Consider the following 22,418-nt stretch of genomic DNA (forward strand, 5'->3'; position numbering starts at 1 on the left):
TTCAGAGTTACAAGAGATCTACTATGCAATCACGAATGACAACAGGCAAAGGGTCCTTCTCCCTTGTTATGCTGACAGTGACTTGGATGTAAACTGTCCCGATGTATACCAGCTTTCCTAGTTATTGGGTATTCTCTGTATCTTATAAGGACACAAGCAAATACTCTGTTATGCTTGTTGTGACTTGAGGCTGTTTACACTAATGCCAAAGAATACAACTAATGTCAAAGATTAAGCCTAGCACCTCACCCCGGCTCTATTTCCCTACCATATCCCACCAACCCTCCATCCCTCTGCAAATCATTTCTAAATATACCTAACATGAAACACAACAGATGTTTTAAGTGTACATCATACATTTATTACCAACAACCCTCTCAACTCCAAAATTGGGCACAGGGATTAAAAATAAAAATTCATTGCACTACTTAGTAAAGCATTACTAGTAACTTTCATAAAAAATGTACAAACTTTGTTAAAAATTTATCAAGCCTTCAAATGATTTTGGTTACAGATATTTATAATACATACATTTAAAACTATGTGTTAACTGATACAATGGAATATGATTTGAAGAAATGACTCAGCAAATGATTCCAGCAAACACCCCTGTGAGCTTCCATAATCTGAAACAAACAGCAACCTAAGGTACCAGATGCACTATGGGGGACAGGTTTTTAAAGAAGGCCTGGAGATACTGTGAAAAATATTCTCAGAAGCAGACAGGCCAATCATATTTGAAATTATCACAAGAGACCCAAATTTAAGAATTTTAGCAAATTACATTTCAGGGAGTGTATAAAATCTAATATGCTTTTACAATTTCAGATTCTGCTAAAAAATTCAGGACAGAAAAATCTCAATATGACATTTTGATACTTGGAGGCCTTGAGTTGTTTTGTGGAGATTGGAGTTTAAAAAAATACAAAACATGGTTGATTCATGTTAAAAAAAAAAAAAAAAACAAATAAACAAAAACCCATACAAACCAAAATAACAAAACAAAACAAACAACCCCATATCCAAAACCTACAAAACCCCCACAGCTGGGTTAGGATGGTAAAGCCAATAACGTTCTAGGAGAGGATGATGGCTACCAACATCCTCTGCCACCTGGTGCATCTTCTAATCAATGATGGCTGGGCAGGAATCAACTGCACTTTCTTCATTTGCTAGCCACAAAGATGCCCACTGTGGACAGGCAGAGGTCACATGTGTGCTCCTACGATACACTAACCACTCAGTGACAAAGTCTGGGCCATCTCTAAGAGCTCTGTGCTAAAACAAGACATTCCAAGGAGACAGCAGTCATCTGCACAATAGAATTTTACCGTCAGGACAGACACAAATGCCTCCTAAATTGCCAACCACCTCTTTCGAAAACAACAACAAAAAACTACCAGACTTTACATCAAACATTAATAGAAGAAATGCTACTTTCCAGTTGTTAGCACAATGTGCCTTGGTAGTCCGTGTCTCTGTATTAATTAGGAAAGTGCTTCATTTGTGTGCATCAATAAGAGGAATACTGCGTGGAACAGTGTTATGTTAGAGCTGTACAGGTATAAAGTTTTTGAAGCTATATAAAAGTCTATATATAAGATGGACTTTTACAATTTTAAACATGATTTCTTTAAATTAAAAAATAAAGATTAAGCTGTATGTGATTTGGAGCTGATTATTATATACGGTAATAATTTTGGTCTTTAACACACCTTTTATTCATTAGGAACAGGAGGGGGTTATCCTAATGATTTAAAAGTAACGTGTGCATTTTACCTCTGTTTTAAGTATTTCTGACACACTAACACAAATCTAGAGGCAAACAGAACCTAGGTCAAATCCTATTTGTCTAACTAGATAGAGGCAACAGTGTCTGGAAGAAGACAAAATTGTGCTTCTGTGTGAATTGACTTTCCTGAACTCTAGGCTGAGATGAGCTTAGAGAGACTTCAAGGGAGGGTAAGGAACATGGCAGTAACTAGTAGCTCAACACTGTCCCTGTCCTAGTAAAAAAAAAAAAAAAAAAAACAGGCCCAGTGCCAATTTTGAGTTGAGTGAGGTTGGCATCGAGTAGTCACACCTGCGACCAGAGGGCTGCAGCAGGTGTGGCTGCACAGATGCCAGTAACTCACAGAGGCAGAGAAGGCGGAGCACACTGAGAAAGGAATCCAATGTTGCTGAAAAATGACTTCAAACAATCTGACTTGTGTTCAATGAACCTATTTTTTTTTTTAATAATACACACATAGCTATGTGTCATTTCAGGTTAAATAAAGGCCAATTCCTGTTTGACAGCATTATGTTTTTATAAAAAAATCCAATCTTCATTTTACACTGCAAGTATTCTGGACACCTACTGTATTAAACTTTTCTTGTTCTAACATAAATTAAAAGAAAAAAAAGTAAGACATCGAAGCAAACCAGGCCTAAGAAATGAGCTGTCATAGCACTTGATCCATCCTGAAACAAAGGTTTCAATGAGAATGTTTACTGAGGGAAAACTAGACAACTTCAGGACTCAGCTAACACCAACAGAAATACAATTTAATTGCCCATGGAGGTCTGAGTGAAGAACACAAACCAGAAACCAGGCTGAGTTAGGTAACCAGGCTGAGTTAAGATTTTGCTCTTGTGGAGGTCAAAGAGGTGAGTCTTATGGGACCAGTGGTGTTCTTAAAAATATATTACTCCAACATCTTCAGAACAGACTACAAATCTACACATTAACAAAAACACAGGTCCTTTCTGTAAGAAGCAACTGGAAATGTAAGGGAAAACAAGGCAGTATCAACACTCAGATCACTGATTGAAATGCTAATATTGCTAATGAGGATGTATGATATTGCACCTTCTTATTGGAAACAGCAAGTTGGAGACTTAAGTTTCTTTTACAATAGAATTGAAAAGAAAATCAGATCATGGAGTGAGAATCTGACACTTTTTTTCTTAAGTAACCCACTCAGGATCACCAAGAAAGAGAAAGAAGGGGACAGCTGCCTGAAGCAAAGGAAGAAGGCTTTTCTCATTCCATTCATTGGGAGGGAAGGGGATGGAGTATTCAATGCTTAGAATTGATGCACCCTTAGCAATCAGTGTGCAACAGCAAACACAAGGGTAAAACCAGTGTACAGTACTAGTGCTGTTTAAATAACACACCAGATTATACATTGCAGCATAATTAAAACTACACACATTCTTGGTACATGCTGGTATACAGGATCTCATACACACGTGTAGCTGCACACAGTCTCTCACACAGACTCACTGATCACCAACAGTCACACGCTGCACTCATCCCCACTCACAGTTTCTGAAGGCTCTATATAAGGTAGACTGCTATATCATCTGGAGCTACCACTTTTTATAAAAGCACATGCTAAAAGATGACGTCCACTGTAATCTGGCAGCAACACTCGGAACGATCACACAAAACCAGGGAATGTTAGTGCACACACAGAATTAAGCTAAAGAAAAGGTCTTTGGAGTTCCAATCACACAGTTAGTATAACAATCCCATAATTGTGAAGACTAATTGTAAGCTTTTATAGTTGATTAAGTCACACAGTGCAAAGAAAGGTCCATTGACCCTTTTGGTAAAGGGAGGGCTGGAAGCCACACAGGTTAAGTTCAATGGATAGTCCATATATACACGTGATGAGGAACACCCAAACTCAATTTGTGCTCTTAGGCTGGTCACTCTGAATCCCGATGCACTTCAGAAGCATCAGCTCGGCAAATTGGGCAAGTACGATTTCCCTGAAAAACAAGAGGAAGCTCAGTGGAGTTATGTCTCATACAGTGAAGTACCTGGTTCTATTATTCCCATATGGTCTATATTGATTTAAGAACAAACAAATCCTAAACCAGGATGATAGTGTAAACCTGTAATCCCAACTCATGGAGGCAGGAAAATCAAGACATTCAAGCCAGCCACATCTATGTGACAGCCTGTTTTAAAGCAAAACAAACAACAACAACAACAACAACAAAAAAGACAACTTACACAAATCTCCAAGATATAATAAGGTCACAAGTGACTTTTTAATGACTTTGTTTAATCTCATAAACATGACTTGCTATCACCAGTTTGGAAAAAACTAACTTAAAATTAAAACTTTAGCTGCTGCTTTGTTGTTGGGTTTTGGTTTTTTTGGGGGGAGGGGGGACAACAGGGGTGGAACTGGAGATTAAATTCAGGGTGTCATATACACTAGTTTTTTAGGATGTGAGGAACTGAATTTCTCATTTTCCTGTCCCCTACCTCTTCAGGTGTGTCCCAAGAGCCTGGCTCCAGGTTTTTAAAACACAACTGTAGCTGCACTCTTCCTCTTGCTTTCAGAATCAAGTATAAACTACATGCTTCAGAACGACATCTTTGAGTCTTTGTGTCCCACCCTCTCCCACACTCTCTCACTTTGGCTATTAGCTGCATGAACTTGTAGTTCCCTGACCATTCCTCGTTCACATGTTAGGAGTTTACACAAGCCATATTTTTCTAAAAAGTTCAGACTCTTCATTTTCAGGATTTAGTTTGCTCATTCCTTCTTTCTTAGTGGACAGGTCTCACTATGTAGGTGGGAATAACCTTGAGGGCAGATGTTCCTGGCTTACTCTCTCCTCCGTGCTCCAATGGCAGCTGCACAACAGCACAGCAGCTCTACCTTAACTGCTTGATTAGGCTATCAAGCTGCCTAATTGCCACATTCTATTAAAAACTCAAAGTTGACTATTGTATCATCTTAGTTATAATCTAGTCACATAATTAAGACTATGCAAAGAAACACTTAAGAAGAAAGACAAGAAGCCTCAGCACTCACTCTGACAGATCACTGCTGTCCTTAGTCTCTGGGCTTTTCTACATGTACAAGATAAGGACTGGTCAGAAGTAAAAAGCCTATTCTCCACAAAAAAATCTCTGGCAAAAACAAAACAAAACAAAACAAACAAAAACTCCAGTGAGGTCCCATCTAAACTCTGACTAAAAAAAAAAAAAAGATCTAAATCCTAAGGAGGCCAGGTCTTGGGCCCAAGGATGAAATGAGAGCACACAGATAACAGCAACAAACAGCCTGCCTGCTCCCTGCTCTTGCAGAACTGCCATCTTGTTGATGGCTACAGTTCTTTTTTTAAACAAGGCTGGAAACAACCCAGAAGTCTACTCTATTCCAATCTCTGCAACTGCTCTTTATTGGACATTTCACAGAGCGCATCTGCTAAAAGCTAAGCTTCTATCTCTCTGCAAAACCTACCCACCCCCCCAATGGACTTATTCAGATGAACCTATAATCAATAAAAACACAGAATATGGTTATTTTCTTTACACTTGTGATCACTTTACCTTAAGCCATTTATCAACACACTTGGCATGGAACTCGTGGTTACAGGGTAAAACTCTAAGAAGCTGCCTTGACTCAAAATCACACATGCATACTACACACCTGGAAAAGAGGAAAAAAAAATCATTTTTGGTTTTCTATTTAGTTATGACTATCATGTTTGCAAAGTCATTCTCAGTTATCAAAAATCACTTTTTAAAATTACCACTATCCTAAAAATGATGATGCTAATGGATTTCCCAAGGGTTCTTTGATTTACTGATAGATTATCAAAATTTTCTGGTTAAGGAGCTGGAGAGATGGCTCAGCGGTTAACAGCGCTTGTAAGCATGAAGACCCAAGACTGAAGGTCCACTATCCATGTGCAAAGCTGGACATGGCTGTGTGTGTTCTAACTCCAACACTGGGAGAGAGAGACAGTGACGTCGAAGACTTCCTAGCTGGCCTGTCTAGAGGCAAAAACAAACTAGCTTAGTGAGAGACCCTATTTCAAGACAATAAAGTGGAGAACAACAGAGAAAGACACTCACTGTCCTGTGCATGCACAGGCTCATGCAACATTCAAATGAGCACCACACACCAACTACACTCATAACACACACATCCACCAGAAATAACAAAAGCAAGCGGCAAAAGGGTATTTCTAATTAACATCCAACTTAGTCTGAAAACTAAAGGTACTATACTACTGATATTGTATTATTTTAATAAGTACTGGAATAAGGTTGAACACGGTGGTACACACCTTTAATCTTAGTACAGAGGCAGGAAGAGCTCTGTCAGTTTGAGGCCAGCCTGGTCTAATGAATTCTAGGACATCCAGAGCTACATGGTGAGACCCTGTGCCCAAACTCCAAAAAAAAAAAAAAAGGTTTAGAAAAGGGTCCTGGAATAGTAGGATAGTCACATGAAAAAGAGCAAAGGCAGACCTCCAAATCTGGGCTTGGCGGAGTTTGCTGTATAAACGTAAGGCTCAGAGTTCAGATCAAAGGACTAGCATAAACAGCTGGAATCCCTGGGATATGCTAGTGGATTAGCAAGGTTCAGTGCAAGACCCCGACTCAGAGAACTGCAGGAGGACTTGAAAAAGAGGCCGGATATCAACTTCTCGTCTCTATGTGCACACATGTGCGTATGCACCTGCAAACACATGACAAACATGTACGCAAAAATCATTTGCCTCAAAAAATAGAACAAACTCTAGATTAAGGGAAAAAGTCAATTTTTGTGAGTAATAAGTAATTTTCTGCCATGAGGAAAATATCAGCAATCAACAGAAAAACAAACAATAAAAATGAACTAAAACAAAATTAATCAAAAATGGGTGGGGATACAGCTCCAGGGTAGTGTGAACTGGCATATGTTAAGACCCACTTCGGATTCTCAACATCACAAAATAAATTCCATCAAAAATTTAAGAAATTTGTTTTTTAAAGGATGCCATCAAGAAATTGCAAAGGGGAGGCTGAAGAGATGGCTCAGAAGTTAAGAGCACTGCTTGCTCTTCCAGAGGTCCTGAGTTCAATTCCCAGCAACTACAAAGTGGCTCACAACCATCTATAATGAGATTTGGTGCCCTCTTCTGACGTGCAGGTATACATGCAGGTAGAACACTGTATACATAATAAAAAAATAAAATAAAATAATTGCAAAGGAGATTATAGTTCAGAGAGCTTCACTAGTATGTGAAAAAATATGGTTTTAAAACCAAAACCAACTATGACAACCTACAGAATGGGAAAAATCTAGGGAGAAGGAAATGCTTTCATGGAGGCTAGAGACCCATGGCAAAGTCTCCCTCAATTGCTCTCCACCTTTCATCTACTTACTTCGGCTCTTCAGGCACCTTTACATGGGTTCCTGTGATGGATCTAGGGTACTGGAATTACAGGACTGCATAGCCATGGCCCCCAATTAAAAGTGGGTTCTCACCCAAGCACTTTACCCCCTGAGCCAATCCTTGTATTTTTGTTTTTTAAGATTATCACTGTTTCTCCCTTCCCTTTTTTCTCTCTAAACCCTTGCACATAGCCCCTTGCTCTTTCAAATGAATGGCCTCTTTTTATTCACTAATTGTTATTGCATGTATATATGTATATACTTATAAATACAAACTAGTCAATCTGTATAATATCTCCTATATGCATATTTTCAGGGATACCATTTGGTATTGAATAACCAAAGATGAAGTCTCTTACTTGCCAAATAGGCTAGGCTGGCAAGCCCCAAGGATCTGCCTACTTCTGACTTCCCAGTACTGGGATTCCAAGTATACATCATCACACTTGGCCAACTGTACACACTGGTGCTGGGAACTGAACATAGGTCCTCACACTGTTCACCAAGCACTTTATAAGCAAACCATCTCCTAAGCCCACAGAGTGGGAGACATTACTGAACACCTTTTACCTAACATAATTTTTTCTCTAATATAGAAGAAAATTCTTCAGTTTGGTAATAAAAGATAACCCAACTTAAAAACAATGATTTGAAAAGCTATTTCTCAAAAAAAAAAAAAAAAATCATACATACACACATAAAGCCCAATGAACAGAAGAAAAGATGTTTAACATTAGCAGCCACCAGGAAAAGGAAAGTAAAACCACAGTAGCCTAACATTTTAAACTCAGCAGGATGGCGTCAACAGAGACAGAGAGACAATACAACGTGCTGGAAAACATGGAAACTGAAATCTCTGCACGGCTCTCAGGAATATAAAACGGAAAAATTGTGACATGAGATTATGAATTTAACTTAGCAACTCACTTTCACTAAGAGAAATGAAAACATAAGTCCACAGAAAAAGTGTTTACACAAATGCTTCAAGTAGCATTATTCACTAATAGCCAAACAGTGTGAACAACCTAAATGTCCATCAACTAAAGAAAGGATAAGCATAGTATATCCATGCCACAGAGTATTATCTGGGTATAAAAATGAATACCTGCTGAGCAGTGGTGGCCTTTACTCCCAGCGCTCGGGAGGCAGAGGCAGGCATCTTGAAAAATCAGTATTTGAATAAATGAATGAATGAATGCCTTAGTGCTACAAGCTGCTATATATAGAGCTGAAAAAAGTTACGCTACATTGAATTTCTGGACAGACTTGAAAGACTAGGTATTATAGTGGTGGTTCTCAACCTACGGGCTACAACCCCCCCCCTTTGGGGGTCAAATGACTTTCACAAGGGGTCACCTATCAGATATCCTTCATATCAGATATTTACATTACGATTCATTAACAGCAAAATCACACTTATGAAGTAGCAACGAAATAATTTTATGGTGGGGAGTCACCACAACATGAGAAACTGTATTAAAGGGTAGCAGCCTTAGGAAGTCTGGAGAAGTACTGTTAAAGACTTCCAGATATGCGCTAGCTAGAGATAGTGGCAATAGGCATGAAGAGGATGCGAGGCAAGCAGGTGGTGGTAGTGCAGGCCTTTAATCCCAACATTCGGGAGGCTGGCGCAAGTGGATCTCTGGGAGTTTGAGGACAGCCTGGACTACAGAACAAGTTTCCAGACAGCCAGGACTGTCTTTCCTGTCTCAGAAAAGAAAGAAAGGGGTGGAGGCAGGAGTAGGGTACTGAGAATACATGAGAAGTAGTTGCTAATAGTTAAAAGGAAATCCTTTTTTTTTTTTTTTCAATGATGAAGTTGTCTAAACCTGTGGTGACTGTCACACAATGTTATAAACACCCTAAAAACACCTACATGGGGGTGAAGTTCATGGGGTAGGAATCTCAGCTCGTTCTGTTTTCAAACCTGTATTTAAACATCCTAACAGCAGTCACTTGCTACTGTGACTAAGGAATTTAAATAGTCCATATGACCAGATCCCCTTACTGGTCAGCATGGGCTTAGAAAAGGTCTATGCTGACTACTTTCCTTTATCACATTATCTCTGGCACTCAAACTTTTACTTCATAAAGGTAGCAGGAGTGTCACAGAAACATACTTACAAAGTCTGCTCTGATTGATGGTTGCTAGGGTTGAACCTGTAAGAAGGAAGCTGTTCAATGTCTGCTTTAGTCAGTCCCCGAGGCTTCGCCTCTCCCAGTCGCTCTGCCAGGTTTAACAGGGCCTACAGAGGAGAAGGAGACAGAGTTTCATCTTTTGTTACATTTTCTATTAATGTTTGTGAATGTGCACCTGTATGTACACACATAGTACCGTGGAGCACATGCAGAGGTCAGAGGACAATGAGGGGGATACGAGGAGTAGGGGTTAATAATTCTCTTTACACCAAATGAATCCGAGGGATTGAAAAAGGGTCATCAAGGCTTGGGGGCAAGAGCCTTCAGCCATCCATTGGAGGAACTTCTAACTTTTTTGAGACAAGTATCACTTTGCAGACTAGGCTGTCTTGGAACTCAGGTTGTAGCCCAGGCTAGCTTCAAGTTCATGGTAATCTTCCAGCTGCAGTCTCTCAAGTGTTAGGATTACTGGTGTGAGCGAACTCACAACCTTTTTATTTTACATAGAAAACTTTATGTACTTACTCTAGAATTAAATGGAGTTCCTAGGATAACAACCTTTACTTGACTCCTTTGCATGTTTCTGTTGAGGCTGCACCCTAACTTTTAAAAAGATTTTTCACATTTGCTTTCAGTAAGTCTTTCTAGTCACATCCAATCTTGGAAGGCAATCTCTCCTGTATCTGCTATAAGCGGTATTTTTTCAGGAGGAAGGGCACAGACTTGTAGAGAGATGCATTAGGACAGCAACTAAGACATCCACCAGGACAGTGACTCAGGGCTCTTAACTCTGGTCCTTTGATAAAGCCTGTCAAGTCTCTTTTTATCCTTATATTTGTTGAAGAAAGCAAGTCAAAGACCTGTAGAAATTCCCAGTGGGTGGCTACAAATGTAGCTTAACTGGTGGAGTGATGGCTTAGCATGCTCAAAATACTGGCTTACAGCCTCAGGACAACATCAAACCAGATATGGCAGAACTATTAATAACAGTACTTAAAAGATAGAGGTAGGAATAATCACAAGTTCAAGGCCAGCTTGGAGAACCTGTCTCAAAATAAACCAAAAACCTACAGACATTCCCAATGTGACTTTCCACTTCTGACATATTTGGTTCAGCACATTCTTATAAAATGAGAAGTATGACTCTTGTCAAGCCACAGATACCAGGTACTAATGAGCCTGTTGTGTGCTATTAATTTATCAAGGCTGGCAAAATACTAATTTCACCATTATTAAGAGAAATATTTCTATAATGAGTAACTCCTCCACACTAAATTGCATCCAGTAGTATACAAAGAAAAGGTCGAATAAAAAGACCAAAGAATTGGTTTTTAAAAGTATTTACTATGAACTCATACTTAAAAATACCTGAATCTTTAGTATGTTACAATTATTATATTTACTGATTTTACGCTAGTACCTCGTTCTTCCTGAACTTTTAATGGCTCATTATTTACCTACTTTAACATATAATTAGGTTGCCTTTATTTTTTTTTTTTACAAAAACAAGTGTTTCGCTATATAGCTCAAGCTGATCTTGAATTCAAGATCCTTCTGACTCAGACTTAAAAAAAAAAAAAAAAGATTTATTTTTTATACATTATTCTGTCTGCATGTGTGCCTGTAGGCAGGAAAAGGGCACGGAATTCTCACTATAGATGGTTGTGAGCCACCGTTTTGTTGCTGGGAATTGAACTCAGGACCTTTGGAAGAGCATCCAGTGCTCTTAAACCGAGCCATCTCTCCGGCTGGACTCAGACTCTTAAGTACCCAATGTCATGCCTCAAATCTCCATTTCTCCCTTTCTTTTTTAAGACATGGTCTTACTATGTTGCCTAGGATGGCCTCAAATTTACTGTACTTCTGCTTCCACCTCTGAAGTGCAAGCACCACAGGCATGTGTGACCACACCAGGTCCACTTTGTCCCTTCCACTTCAGTCACGGACCATATGCTTTATTCCGCAACGTGTAATACCCACTCATGCAGTAAGTAAGAAAGCAAGTAAAATCCCTTTCTTCAAGATTCAGCTCAAACATCTTTGCTTCCACAATTCTTTCTTATACATCTCATCAAAACTCAACACTTTCTCATCGTTTGCATTCTCCCTGGAATTGTGGCTGAACAGAGTAAGTCTACCTACTCTAGAAGCTTTGTGGCAAATGTTCAAATATTCTAGGAATGCTGAATAATTTTATGACTTATTTGTATTTTAAAATGCAAAGTTAACCCAATAAACATTTATGTGAAAGTAAACGACAACTTCCACAATACTCCTTAAATTAATTCACAATTCATCTACAAACCTCATAATTTTCAACTTCTCCATCTTCCACATCCAATTCAAAGCTGAAAGTTGGGCCCACTGTAGGTGGTACTGGAAGCATTGATCTACAAAGAAAACCACCAAGGAAGCATTAATATGTAGGTACATTAACCCAAATATGCAGCAGAAGGACAAATCACACAGACCAAGAAGGTCAGTGGTAATTAGTAACTCATTAAAGGCACTGACTTTACTAGGAACAGACTAAAGTTGACAGTGAAAACATACCATTCTCAACAGCATAACAAGCCAAATGTGAAAACCAGAGACTGCTTCAACAGGTAAAGGAGCTCTGTCGAGCCTGATAATCTGAACTTGATCCCCAGAACCCGCATGATGGAAGGAGAGAACCCGACTACCACAAGTGGGCCATGGTGTGCACATGCACACAGGCCTGTGTGCACACTCACACTAATAAATGAAATGTAATGAGAAAAATGTAGGCACAGACTTAGTGAAAATTATGTAAGACATATATAATAAACACTGCTAGGCAGGGGGCATGGTGGTGCATGCCTTACATGCCAGCACCCAGGAGGCAGAGGTAGGCAGATGTGAGCTCAAGGCCAGCCTAGTCTTCAAGGCTAGTCCAGGACAGCCAGGGCCTGTTACAGAGAAATCCTGTCTCCAAAAACCAAAACCAACCAACCAAAGACTGTTAAGATAAACAGTAATATAAAGCAGACTAGAAAGATGACTTGTTAGTACTAATTCTCCATATTGATCTATGGATTTAACACAGAACTAATTAAGCTTCTTTTATCTTTTAGTACAAAATAAATGTAAATTTTAAAATTTACATGAAAATGCACAAGATTAAACAGAAACATTTTTAAGCTCTAAATTGGGAGTTATATTACTCTATTTTAAGACAGGAGAGAGGTGGGAGATGGGAGGGAGGAAAAGGAGCTAAAATAATCAGAACAGTAACTTGTAGTTTAAAGATTACAGCTCATACTTGTCTTAAAAGGTCATTATAAGCATGTGACTTGAGTCCCAGTCAATGAAGTATCAACAATAGTAAGATGTTTCATTTTGGGAAACATCAAGAGAAGTAGGTAGGAAGAGAAACCTATTTTTTCTCAACCCTTCCTTTCTTTGAGATAGTGTCTTGCTGTGTAACCCAGCCTGGCCCTGGTACTTTTACTGTGAAGCAAGCTGGCTTTGAATTCAGTTTTCCAGCTTCATGACTCCTGGGATTACAGTACACCAGCACACCCAGCTACTGACATGATGGCTGGAGCTTCAGGATCATGAGCACACCCTAAGATTGGAGGACAGAAGAATCCATCTCCACAGACAGAAGGTTAACAAACCATCCTGGAGTTGGCCTACTTACATACTTCATTATGTAAGAAACAAAAAACTACCATATTTAAGCCATGATGTTCATTACAGACAAACTTAATCCTAACAGACAAGTTTTAAGATGTAGAAATGACTTCTTGTTTTTTCCAAGGAAAACACCATCAAAAGCTGGATAATCAAAAGCTACATGAAGGCCTAAAAGATGACTCAGTACTGTTGTTCCCAGCAAGCCTGATGATCCCTGAAATTCACAGGTAGAGAGAATAGGCCTCTTCAAGGTGTCCTCTGACCTTCACATACCTGCTGTGGCTTGCACGTGCTCCCTGACCCCATGCATGATAAATACATGTGAAAAGGGGTTGTTTTGTAACTCTAGGTGCTAACAAGATGGCTCAACAGTTAAGAGCACTTGCTGTTCTTACAGATGACCTAGGTTCAGTTCCCACTATCCATATAGTGGCTCACAACCACCCGTAATTCTAGTTCCAGGAATCCAATGCCTTCTTCTGGTCTACAGGCACTGCATGCACATGGCACAGATAAACATTGGCAGGGGAAGACTAACACACAAAATAAAACCTAAAACAGAACAAAACAAAAAATTTGATTTAACTGTGTAAGTGGCAAATACTTTAAAATTTTCCATCTTTTAATCTGTTAGATAATTCGTGTTTCTACCTTCCTCATTTCTTAAGTAATGGCTCTCTAGTCCCATAACCACTTAACATCAAGCAAAAACAGTCTCTTAACACATACTAAGACCACAAGGAAGGCATTCATAAAACAAATACTCTCAAGAGAATTCAGTAAAAGAAGGTACTTACAACACATATGGTAGTAAGCTGGGATGATAAGGAGGAGGTGGTATTGGCTGCTGGGACCGGTATCTACTACGTCCTGTGAGTCTCCGAGGCATAAATGGAGGATAAGGCTGTAAAAGGGAAAGGTTGAAAATGATCATTCTATGTTTACAAGCAATGTCAAATAATCTATTTAAAACTATAAAAAAAAATTGTGTGTGCATGATGTTAAGAGAACATGTCACGGCATAAAAGTGAAGGGTCAGATAAGTCTATGCAGTTGGTTCCTTCCTCCTACCACCATGTGAGTTCCAGGATGGAACTCAAAGGCTTACATGGCAAGAACCCTTACCCTCTGAGCTAGCTACCTTGCTGGCTCCAGCTTGGTTTTTTTGTTTGTTTTATTCGTGGTTTTTTGAAACAAGGTCTCTCTGCATAGCCCTAGCTGTACTGGATGACCCTCGCTATGTAGACCTGCCCGCCTCTGCTTCCTGAGTGCTGAAATTAAAGGCGTGCCCCACCACTTCCGGCTTCCCAACTTGTTTAAGTTATGGTCTTGGTATCTAGCCCAGACTGGCCAGGAACTTGCTCTGTAGACGAACCTGGCCTTAAACTTGCAGTAATACTCCTGCTTTTCCTTCTGAGTGCTGGGATGACAGGCTTGTGCCACCATGTCCAGCTGCCACTTGTTTTTTTTTTTTTTTAAAAACTTACAGTTCTTGTCATTAACTAGTTCTTTTATGTTAACATTGATACAACAACCAGGATAAAACACACACGCAAGTGATTTTAAGAACATATGAATTCCAAACATTTTCAGAGTCACAGTGATAACAACTCAGAATAAGTTGTCAAATAAATAAATGAATAATATAGCAATGCATGTAGACTTACTACTCCAAAGGACACCTCCTGATGCAAGGGGTCATGTGTCAGGAACTGCAAAGGAGCTGACGGAGGTAATGTTGGAGGATGAGCTGAAGAGGGATAAGTAAAACTGCCTACTTGGAGATGTTCTCCTAAGAGCTCCACTTCATTTTCTATCCTCTGCAAAGGCTGTGGAGGGAAAAAAGAAATCACTATATTGGCAATGCTTAAAATTTTTTTCAATAATAAAAACAATAAATAGTATTTTTAAAGCCATGGTTGATACAACAAACTAAAATAAGACAAACGATTTCCTACCTTTAATTAATTGGTCTTAATTACACATTAAGCATTTCCGAATAGTATGTCTTTTAATACTCAAACTCTTAAAATGGGAGAGGAAAAGTTATAGTAAGTGAATTAGAAAGTTAGTTTTAATTGTCATAATACCCTAATCAACAGAACTTTCAGGCCCTGACCCTCCCGTAATAAACTAGCATATGTATGTCAAAGCAGGAAAAATGAGGTATGGTACAGTGCAAGTTGCACCCTGGTACAAAAATCATAAGCTTTGGCATCAATCAGTATGTGACTTTCAGATAAATTCTGTATCAGGATTCTTCACTTACAAAACGGACATTTCTGGTTTACTTTTACTGTTGGGCATGTTAGCATATTCCTTGGGGTGAAGGCAGGAGAACTGTTTGAAGACAGCCTAGGACACACAGGGAGACTAAAACTCAATGTATTGTGAGCACTGAGTGAACAATGATTATAAAGCCCATTGTACTTCTTATCATGTGGTATGCTTTCTTAAATTGTGTCACAGGCATCTTGTACACGTGGTAATACATGGTGTGTATTCTTTCTCCACACTCTCTCAGTGCTGACAATTATAAGGTTTCCATTTCTCAATTTAGAAATAGACGAGAGGCCAGTGAGGTGGCTCAGATGTGGCTTGCTGAGCAATTCTGGCAACCTGAGCTCAAGTTCTTGAATGTACAGTGAAGGTGGAAGAAAACCATCTCCACAAAACTGTGCTCTGGCTTCCAGGATCCTGGTGCCCCATCCCCAACCCCAACCCCAGAATGAACAAACACACAGTTATAGACTTAAAATAATTAGAATGCATAAAGCAGAAATACATACATAATGTGTACATAAAACCTAGTTAAGAATTTTTCTTTGCTTTTAACTGCCTGGAAGACTGCAGATATACAGAAACAACAGAAATTCATTTAAGGTAAGTAGTACTAAAAAAAAACCAGGAAAAAAAAATGTAAATAAGCTAACTCTAAAGTATGTTTAAACAAATTTATGAGTAAGTAGTTCCTTCATTTCTTTTAAGAGCTGTAAGAATACCAACGTTGTAGTGCTTAAGTGGCAAAAAATGACTTACATTTACTGAACTAATTAGTCTAATCTTAACATTCTGGAAAAACTGGAAACACGAAGAGAAATACCTACCGATCGTGATTGCTGTGTTTGGAAAGGAACAAACTGGCCTGGTGGTGGCAAATGGGGAGGATGATGGGGAGACAGATGAGGAGGATGTAGAAGAAATGGATCACTAGAAATAAGGGGTGGGAATGCAGCATATGGTACTGGTAAGTGCTGAACTGAACATGCCTGAAGCATCTGTAAGAAAAAAATCCTTTTAAGTTAAAAATGTCAGATTATACAATTTTCTTCAATAAGATATGAATCAAATTGCCACACCTCCCCTAACTCACACAAAAATGTCTAACTTATAATAAATATTAAGTACTAGAATATTTCTGTACCTATAAGAATTGGCAAACAGTTTAGTCTGTACTTTGTCATTTTTCCAAATCAGCCAAAATATATTTAAAACAAGTGAAATTAAGGAAAGAGAGTACACTATGAAGGAAAAGAACCTTTTCCTTACAGTCGTCTCACTATGCCAGTCGGTAAATACAACACAATGCTTCACTCTATTCCTGAGAAACCAGCTGGGGTCATTTAATTGTTAAAGTGGCATTGATACATGTATGTTTACCTTAACCTCGTAAGTGGACCAGGGGAGTTAAACTTATATTCAGGTTTTTCCAAGTGCTTTCCTCTAAAGATAAGTTACTGAGACCCTCTGGATTTCAGCCACCTTCATTGTTAAGTAAGAAAGCTGAACCATGAGTCAGGATATTACAAGATAAAATGTAAGCTTTAGAGGGAAAAATAAGTCTGAATCTCAAGGTCTCTATGGCCTAAGAAAATACTTTCACCTTTCTGATCAAGTTTATAGATATTGGGGATGATTGCATTTTTATTAACAAGTTTCTCATCATGAAAAATGAGGCTGGCACTCAGAGTCCCCAGTGAGGCCACAGAAAGGGCTAAGATGGCTAGATGCTAAATATTACATTACTGAGCCTAAAGCAAACTTTATTAAGGTTTAATTATAAATTTTTTATAGGAAAAGATATGGTTTAGGACTTAAATGTACATATTTTAACCTCTGTAAATAAAATGCATCATACTTTAAAGCTAACTTTAATGGTCACTGTAATTAATCCTGAAATTTTTATTATAGTAAAATTAATCTTTTTACTTGGAAATGAAGCTACAAAGATGGTTCTTAAAACTTTGTTAGCTATCCTAAGTGGGGACTGCTGAACTTTATGTCATAAACAACTAGGTATGGCACGCTATTTTAAGTAGTTAAGATCAAATGAGAATAAAGACACAGACTTACTGGAGGAGGCACACTACAGACAGGGAGGTGTTGTCCACTAAAAACCACAGAGCATCCTGGGACCTGCTGTGTACTACAAGCAGGGATGTGCTGGCCTGTGCATAGTGGAATCCCATGGGGTGCCACCGTGGTGACCGTGTAGGAGACAGGAACTGTTCCTTGATGGAGCTTTTAGGGAAGAAAAGTAAAAAATGTTAACTATTTTAAAAATTAACATTTGATGGCTTGGGGAGGTAGCTCAGTTGGTAGGGTACTTGTTTACATACATGAGGTCCTAGGTTTGACCCCAGCACCACATAAACTAGGCACAGTGGCTCAATCATGTAATGTTGGCTCTGGGAGGTGTTGCCAAGAGGATCAGAAATTCAAGGTCTTTGTTGTTGTTGTTTTAACTTACAGTGTATGAAAAGACAGTTTGGGCTAAATGAGACCCTGCCCAAGCAAATCTGCTATACAGATTTTCATAATGTACTTCCCTCCATTTTTTTTTTCTTTTTTGAGCAAGTCTTAACTAGTTCAGTAAGCCTCTAACTCACTATGTAGCCAAAGTTGGCCATGAATTCCTGATCCCCTTGGTTTCACCTCCCAAGTGCTAGAATTAGAGGTCTGTGACACTATTCCTTGATTCCTCTATTAGTTTCAACTGGAATACTTGTCTTTATATAGGAAAGATAACTCTATGAAGATTATACATTATCCTCACAGATCTAGAACTAAAAGACTGAAAAAGAGGGGCTGGAGATGGCTAAACAGTTAAGAGTATCTGCTGTTCTTGCAGCGGACTTGAGTTCAGTTTCTAGCACCTACATGGTGGCTTACAACCATTCATAACTCCAGTTCCAAGGGATCCAAACATACTCTTTCTGACCTCTGCAGGCAGTAGGCATGCATGTGGTACACATGAATATATACAGGCAAAACGCTCATGTATAAAATAAATAAATCTAAAAAACAACTTATGGGCGGGGGCACTGCATAAGCACTGCGACAACACCGTGAACCAAAGTGAGGATATAAGTGGTGGAGAAAGAGATGGGAGAGGAAGAGAAGCCAAGCTCGTGAGGAACAGACTAATGTGAGTAGCCTATACAGCCACTTAAGGCCATGGTGATGTCCCTGCCCGTGCTGCCACCAAGGGCCACATCTAGGTCTGTGGCCCTGCAGCACAGGGGTTTGTGGTGATGTCTATGGCCCATGTTACCACAAAGGCCATGCAGACTTCCCTGGTCTGAGCTGCCACCTATCATTTTGATATCCAAGGGCTGAGAAGAACGGACCCAGCACCTCATCTGGGCAGCACAGCAGGCTGGTCTTGATGGCATGAGTGCTAGAGCCTGTCCAGCTCTCACAAGGGCAATGTGGGAGAGCTTGCCCTTGTAGTTCTACTTCAGGAGAGCTGGCAGGCATACCAACTCAGCTACCACCCAGGCCCAGATCCAGGGCTTTGAGTTAGCTTACCCCAACATCTAGCCTATCTATGAACTTCTGAAAGGGGCCAGTTCTGTAGAACCAAAAGTGAAGGATCGTCCTGACACAGGGCACAACGGAAAATCTGAGGAGTCCCAGTAAGGATCCATTATTATCCATTATTGAAAGTGTGGCAGAAGCCAGAGGCCTTTAACCAAATCATTGCAAAATTTCCTTTTTTGTTTGTTTGTTTGGTTTTTGTTTTCTGTAGGGGGGAGGTTAGGTTACAAGAGCAGAGGGCAGATATGGAGGGACTGGTAAATGCGTGGAAATGGAGTACATGATGTGAAATTCACAATGAATCAATAAGAAAAAAACTATTTAGAATGTTAACTCTTTCAGCCTGCCTCCTAAAAACAATCTTTTATAAATATTAAAGCTTGTGAATTTTTAAAAATAATTATTCTGACTTTTTAGGTATACAGGTGTTTTTGCCTGCATGGTCTGTGGACCATTTAAATGCAGTGCCCACTCAAGCCAGAAAAGGGCAATGGATCCCATGGAACTAACTACAGGTGGTTGCTAGCTGTCACTTGGACACTGGGAATTGAACCTGAGTCCTCTCCAATAACAGCCAGTGCTCTCACTTGCTGAGCCCTCTCCCACACAGAGCATGTGTTTTGTTCATATCCAAAATAAAAATATTTTTATCTAGTTTCAACAGGTGAAGGAATGAAAGAGGTATTAAAAATTAAATCTGGGTTAGGGATACAAAGCTTAGTGTCAGTGTACTTGCTCAAAGCTCTGGGTTCCATTCCCAGCCCCTTCATAAATATGTAAGTAATGCCTAACCTTCTTTTTCCATGTAATACTGTAGCTATGCCTTTCCCTCATTTCTCTGAGGCTAACCAGATATTTCAAGAATACTTGTTTGCTAATTAGGATATAGGTACTCAACCTGTCATTACTCTTTTGCAACTATAAACACATCTATAACAAAACAAAAATCACCATGCTGTTTTATTAGTATTAGTATTACTTATCTCAAAGCATAAGGTAAGGAGATGGGGATCCATTTCAGATTTTAAAGAGAGAGACTTATTTATCATTTGAATGCATGTGTGTAAGCATGTGCCTGTGTGAGTTTATTACACAGGTGCCTGTAAAGGCCAGAGGTTATCAAACTGTGAAACTGTGGGTTCTGAGCCTTCCAAAGCAGGTGCTTAAGAAGAACCTAACTCTATTCCTCTATAAGGGCAGAAAGGACTCTTAACTCCTCTGTCATGTCTCCAGACTCATATTAAAAAATGTAAAGCTATATCATCTAATCACCTGAAAAGGCTATAGTAAGTAAGCCAAATGCCAACAGTGACATAAAATGACCCGTTTCCTACCTAGCATCTCTTCTCAAAGATGTGGATCACTAACATGCTTTGCATATCAGAGTGAGAAATGGTACAGCACATCTGATTTAAATTTGCATTTCTCTAACTATAGATGTTAAACTTTTTTTTTTTTTTTTTGGCATAGGTTATTAACCATTTAACACTTTCTTTTTCATGAAGCCTCCACTGTTGTCAAAACCATGTTTGCTGACCTGGAGCTCTCTGATTCAGCTTGGTCTAGCTGGGCAGCTTGCCCCAGCCATCTGCTATCTCCACCTCTGGGATTAAAGGCAGTCCACTCGGCTCAACTGAGTTTTATGTTCATCTTAATTCCATTCCTCAAAATTATGGGGCAGGACCAATATCTACCGAGCCATCTCCTTTTCCCCATTATTACTATCATGTGTATCTATATTTGGAAGCACACATGCTTAGGTGCACTCAGAAATCAAGAGGACAACAACTTGGAGGAACTGGTGCTCTTCTTGCACCATGTGGGTTCTGGGGACTGAACTCAGGTGGTCAAGCTTGGCATCATGGGCCTCACCTACTAAGCCATCTTGAAAGACACTGCAACTTGTTTTTTTATTTTTTGAGACAGGGTTTCTCTATGCAGCCTTGGCTGTCCTAGACTCAGCTGGTCTTGAAATCACAAAGATCCGCCTGCTTCTGCCTCCCTGGGCTTTGTCAAGGGTTGCTACTTCCGTATACACTAGGTTCCACTTCCTGGGTAATGGAATTACAGTTGCACCACTGTATCTTAGTTGACAATGGAAGAACACACCTATGGCCTTGTGTATGCAAGGCAACACTAATCAACTGAGGCACATTCCCATCCCTACTGGAACTAACTTCTGCATATGATATAAAGTAGAAGCTAAAGTTCAAACTCTTACAAATAAATTCTGTGTTATTACTGCACCAGTGCTAAAAACCTTCCTTCCTCTTTTTTGAATTATTTTGGTAATCGGCCAAAAAAAATTAAATAACCAATATATATTTATGTCTAACAACAAACACCGAAACTGAGAATTTTTAATTATATTCAATGTACCAGTAATTTTGTTTACTTTTTTCTGTTCTTATTCAAGAAAGCCCTTTCTCCTGAAGGAAATGAAGCTACTCATAAGCTACCTTTCTGGATACCTAACCGTTTTAACATCATTTACTAAAGTCCCTGCCATCTTACAATTCAACTATCACCATATATCAAATCAAAGTATCCACAGATGTGCCGCCTTATTTCTAGGCTTTATAATCTGTTTCATTAGATCACTGACCATGGCATAGATGCCTTTATTAAGTCCTAAAAATTGGAAGTAAAACTGAAAATGCTGCTTAGGATATGAGCTCAGTAGTAAGATGCCTGGTATAGATGCAAAAAAAACCCTTGGTTTTTTAATTCAAGACATGGAGTTTACGCCCCAGTCCTGGGGGAAAAAGCTGAATTGCTATGTCTGCTTATGCTTTTTTTCTTCAAGATTATGCAACAGTAGCTAAGTGAAGTAAAGACTTGAACTACCTAGAAAGCCTATTAACCTATATTGCTGGGTCTAAATAATTAAGTCTACTGTACAATCTGTGAATTGGCATTTTAAAATAAACAGCTTTCCCAGAATTCAGGAAGGCAGAGGCAAGCACATCTTTGTGAGTTTGAGGCCAGCCTGGTCTACAAAGCAAGTCCAGGGCAGCCAACGCTACACAGGGAAACCCTGTCTTCAAAAACCACAAAGAAACAAACCAGCTAATGTGTTTGTGTGTGTTGATAAAAAGACAGCCTGTGGGAGCTGATTCCACGATGTAGGTCCTAAGGACTGAGCTCAGTTCTAGGCATGGCAGCAGAAGTTTTTTTTTTTTTAAACCTGCTGATTCATCTTAGCAGCTCTGAAGTGGCATTTTTAAAATGAATGTCTAAGTGTTGCTGTTTCCATTCATCCAATTAAAAATTACTTTCAGGAGATGGGGAGATGACTCAGTGGTTACGAACTACTGCACAGGACCCACATGGTGGTTTACAGCCATCTGTAACTTTAGTTCCATGGGATATGACACCTTTTCTGGCCTCCATGGGCATGAGACATACACAAAGTATACAAAGTATGCAGACATACAAAACACTCATACACTTAAAAAAAATCGTATGAGAAAGATATTTGCTTGAGTCTTTATGCTAAGAGGTATAGCTGTGTTGTTTGTTTGTTTTTTCCTTAAAAGGCAAAGCAGAAATCAGTACTTTAGGTCTGTAGTCTAAATATAGTAGCTGTAGATGATAAACAGGCATATAGAGCTAAAGAAG

General features: G+C 39.2%; 1 protein-coding gene across 5 annotated transcripts in view; it reads right to left on the reverse strand.

Moving 5' to 3' along the window:
- Positions 1-338: 338 nt before the first annotated feature.
- The window catches only part of Rnf38 (ring finger protein 38), a 108,327-nt gene continuing 86,247 nt past the window's right edge, over positions 339-22,418 (reverse strand). For all 5 annotated transcript variants that reach the window (XM_055605346.1, XM_055605345.1, XM_055605344.1 and 2 more), the window contains 8 exons: positions 17,331-17,498; positions 16,085-16,255; positions 14,645-14,806; positions 13,775-13,881; positions 11,623-11,707; positions 9,303-9,424; positions 5,342-5,441; positions 339-3,759 (listed from right to left, as the gene is read on the reverse strand). In XM_055605346.1, the coding sequence (XP_055461321.1) occupies positions 3,697-3,759; positions 5,342-5,441; positions 9,303-9,424; positions 11,623-11,707; positions 13,775-13,881; positions 14,645-14,806; positions 16,085-16,255; positions 17,331-17,498 (978 nt within the window). In that variant the 3' untranslated portion in view covers positions 339-3,696. The remainder of the gene's footprint in view (positions 3,760-5,341; positions 5,442-9,302; positions 9,425-11,622; positions 11,708-13,774; positions 13,882-14,644; positions 14,807-16,084; positions 16,256-17,330; positions 17,499-22,418) is intronic.

This window comes from Psammomys obesus, unplaced genomic scaffold (genome assembly GCF_907164565.1).
Source record: "Psammomys obesus unplaced genomic scaffold, mPsaObe1.curated_primary_1811, whole genome shotgun sequence".
Classification (NCBI taxonomy): domain Eukaryota; kingdom Metazoa; phylum Chordata; class Mammalia; order Rodentia; family Muridae; genus Psammomys; species Psammomys obesus.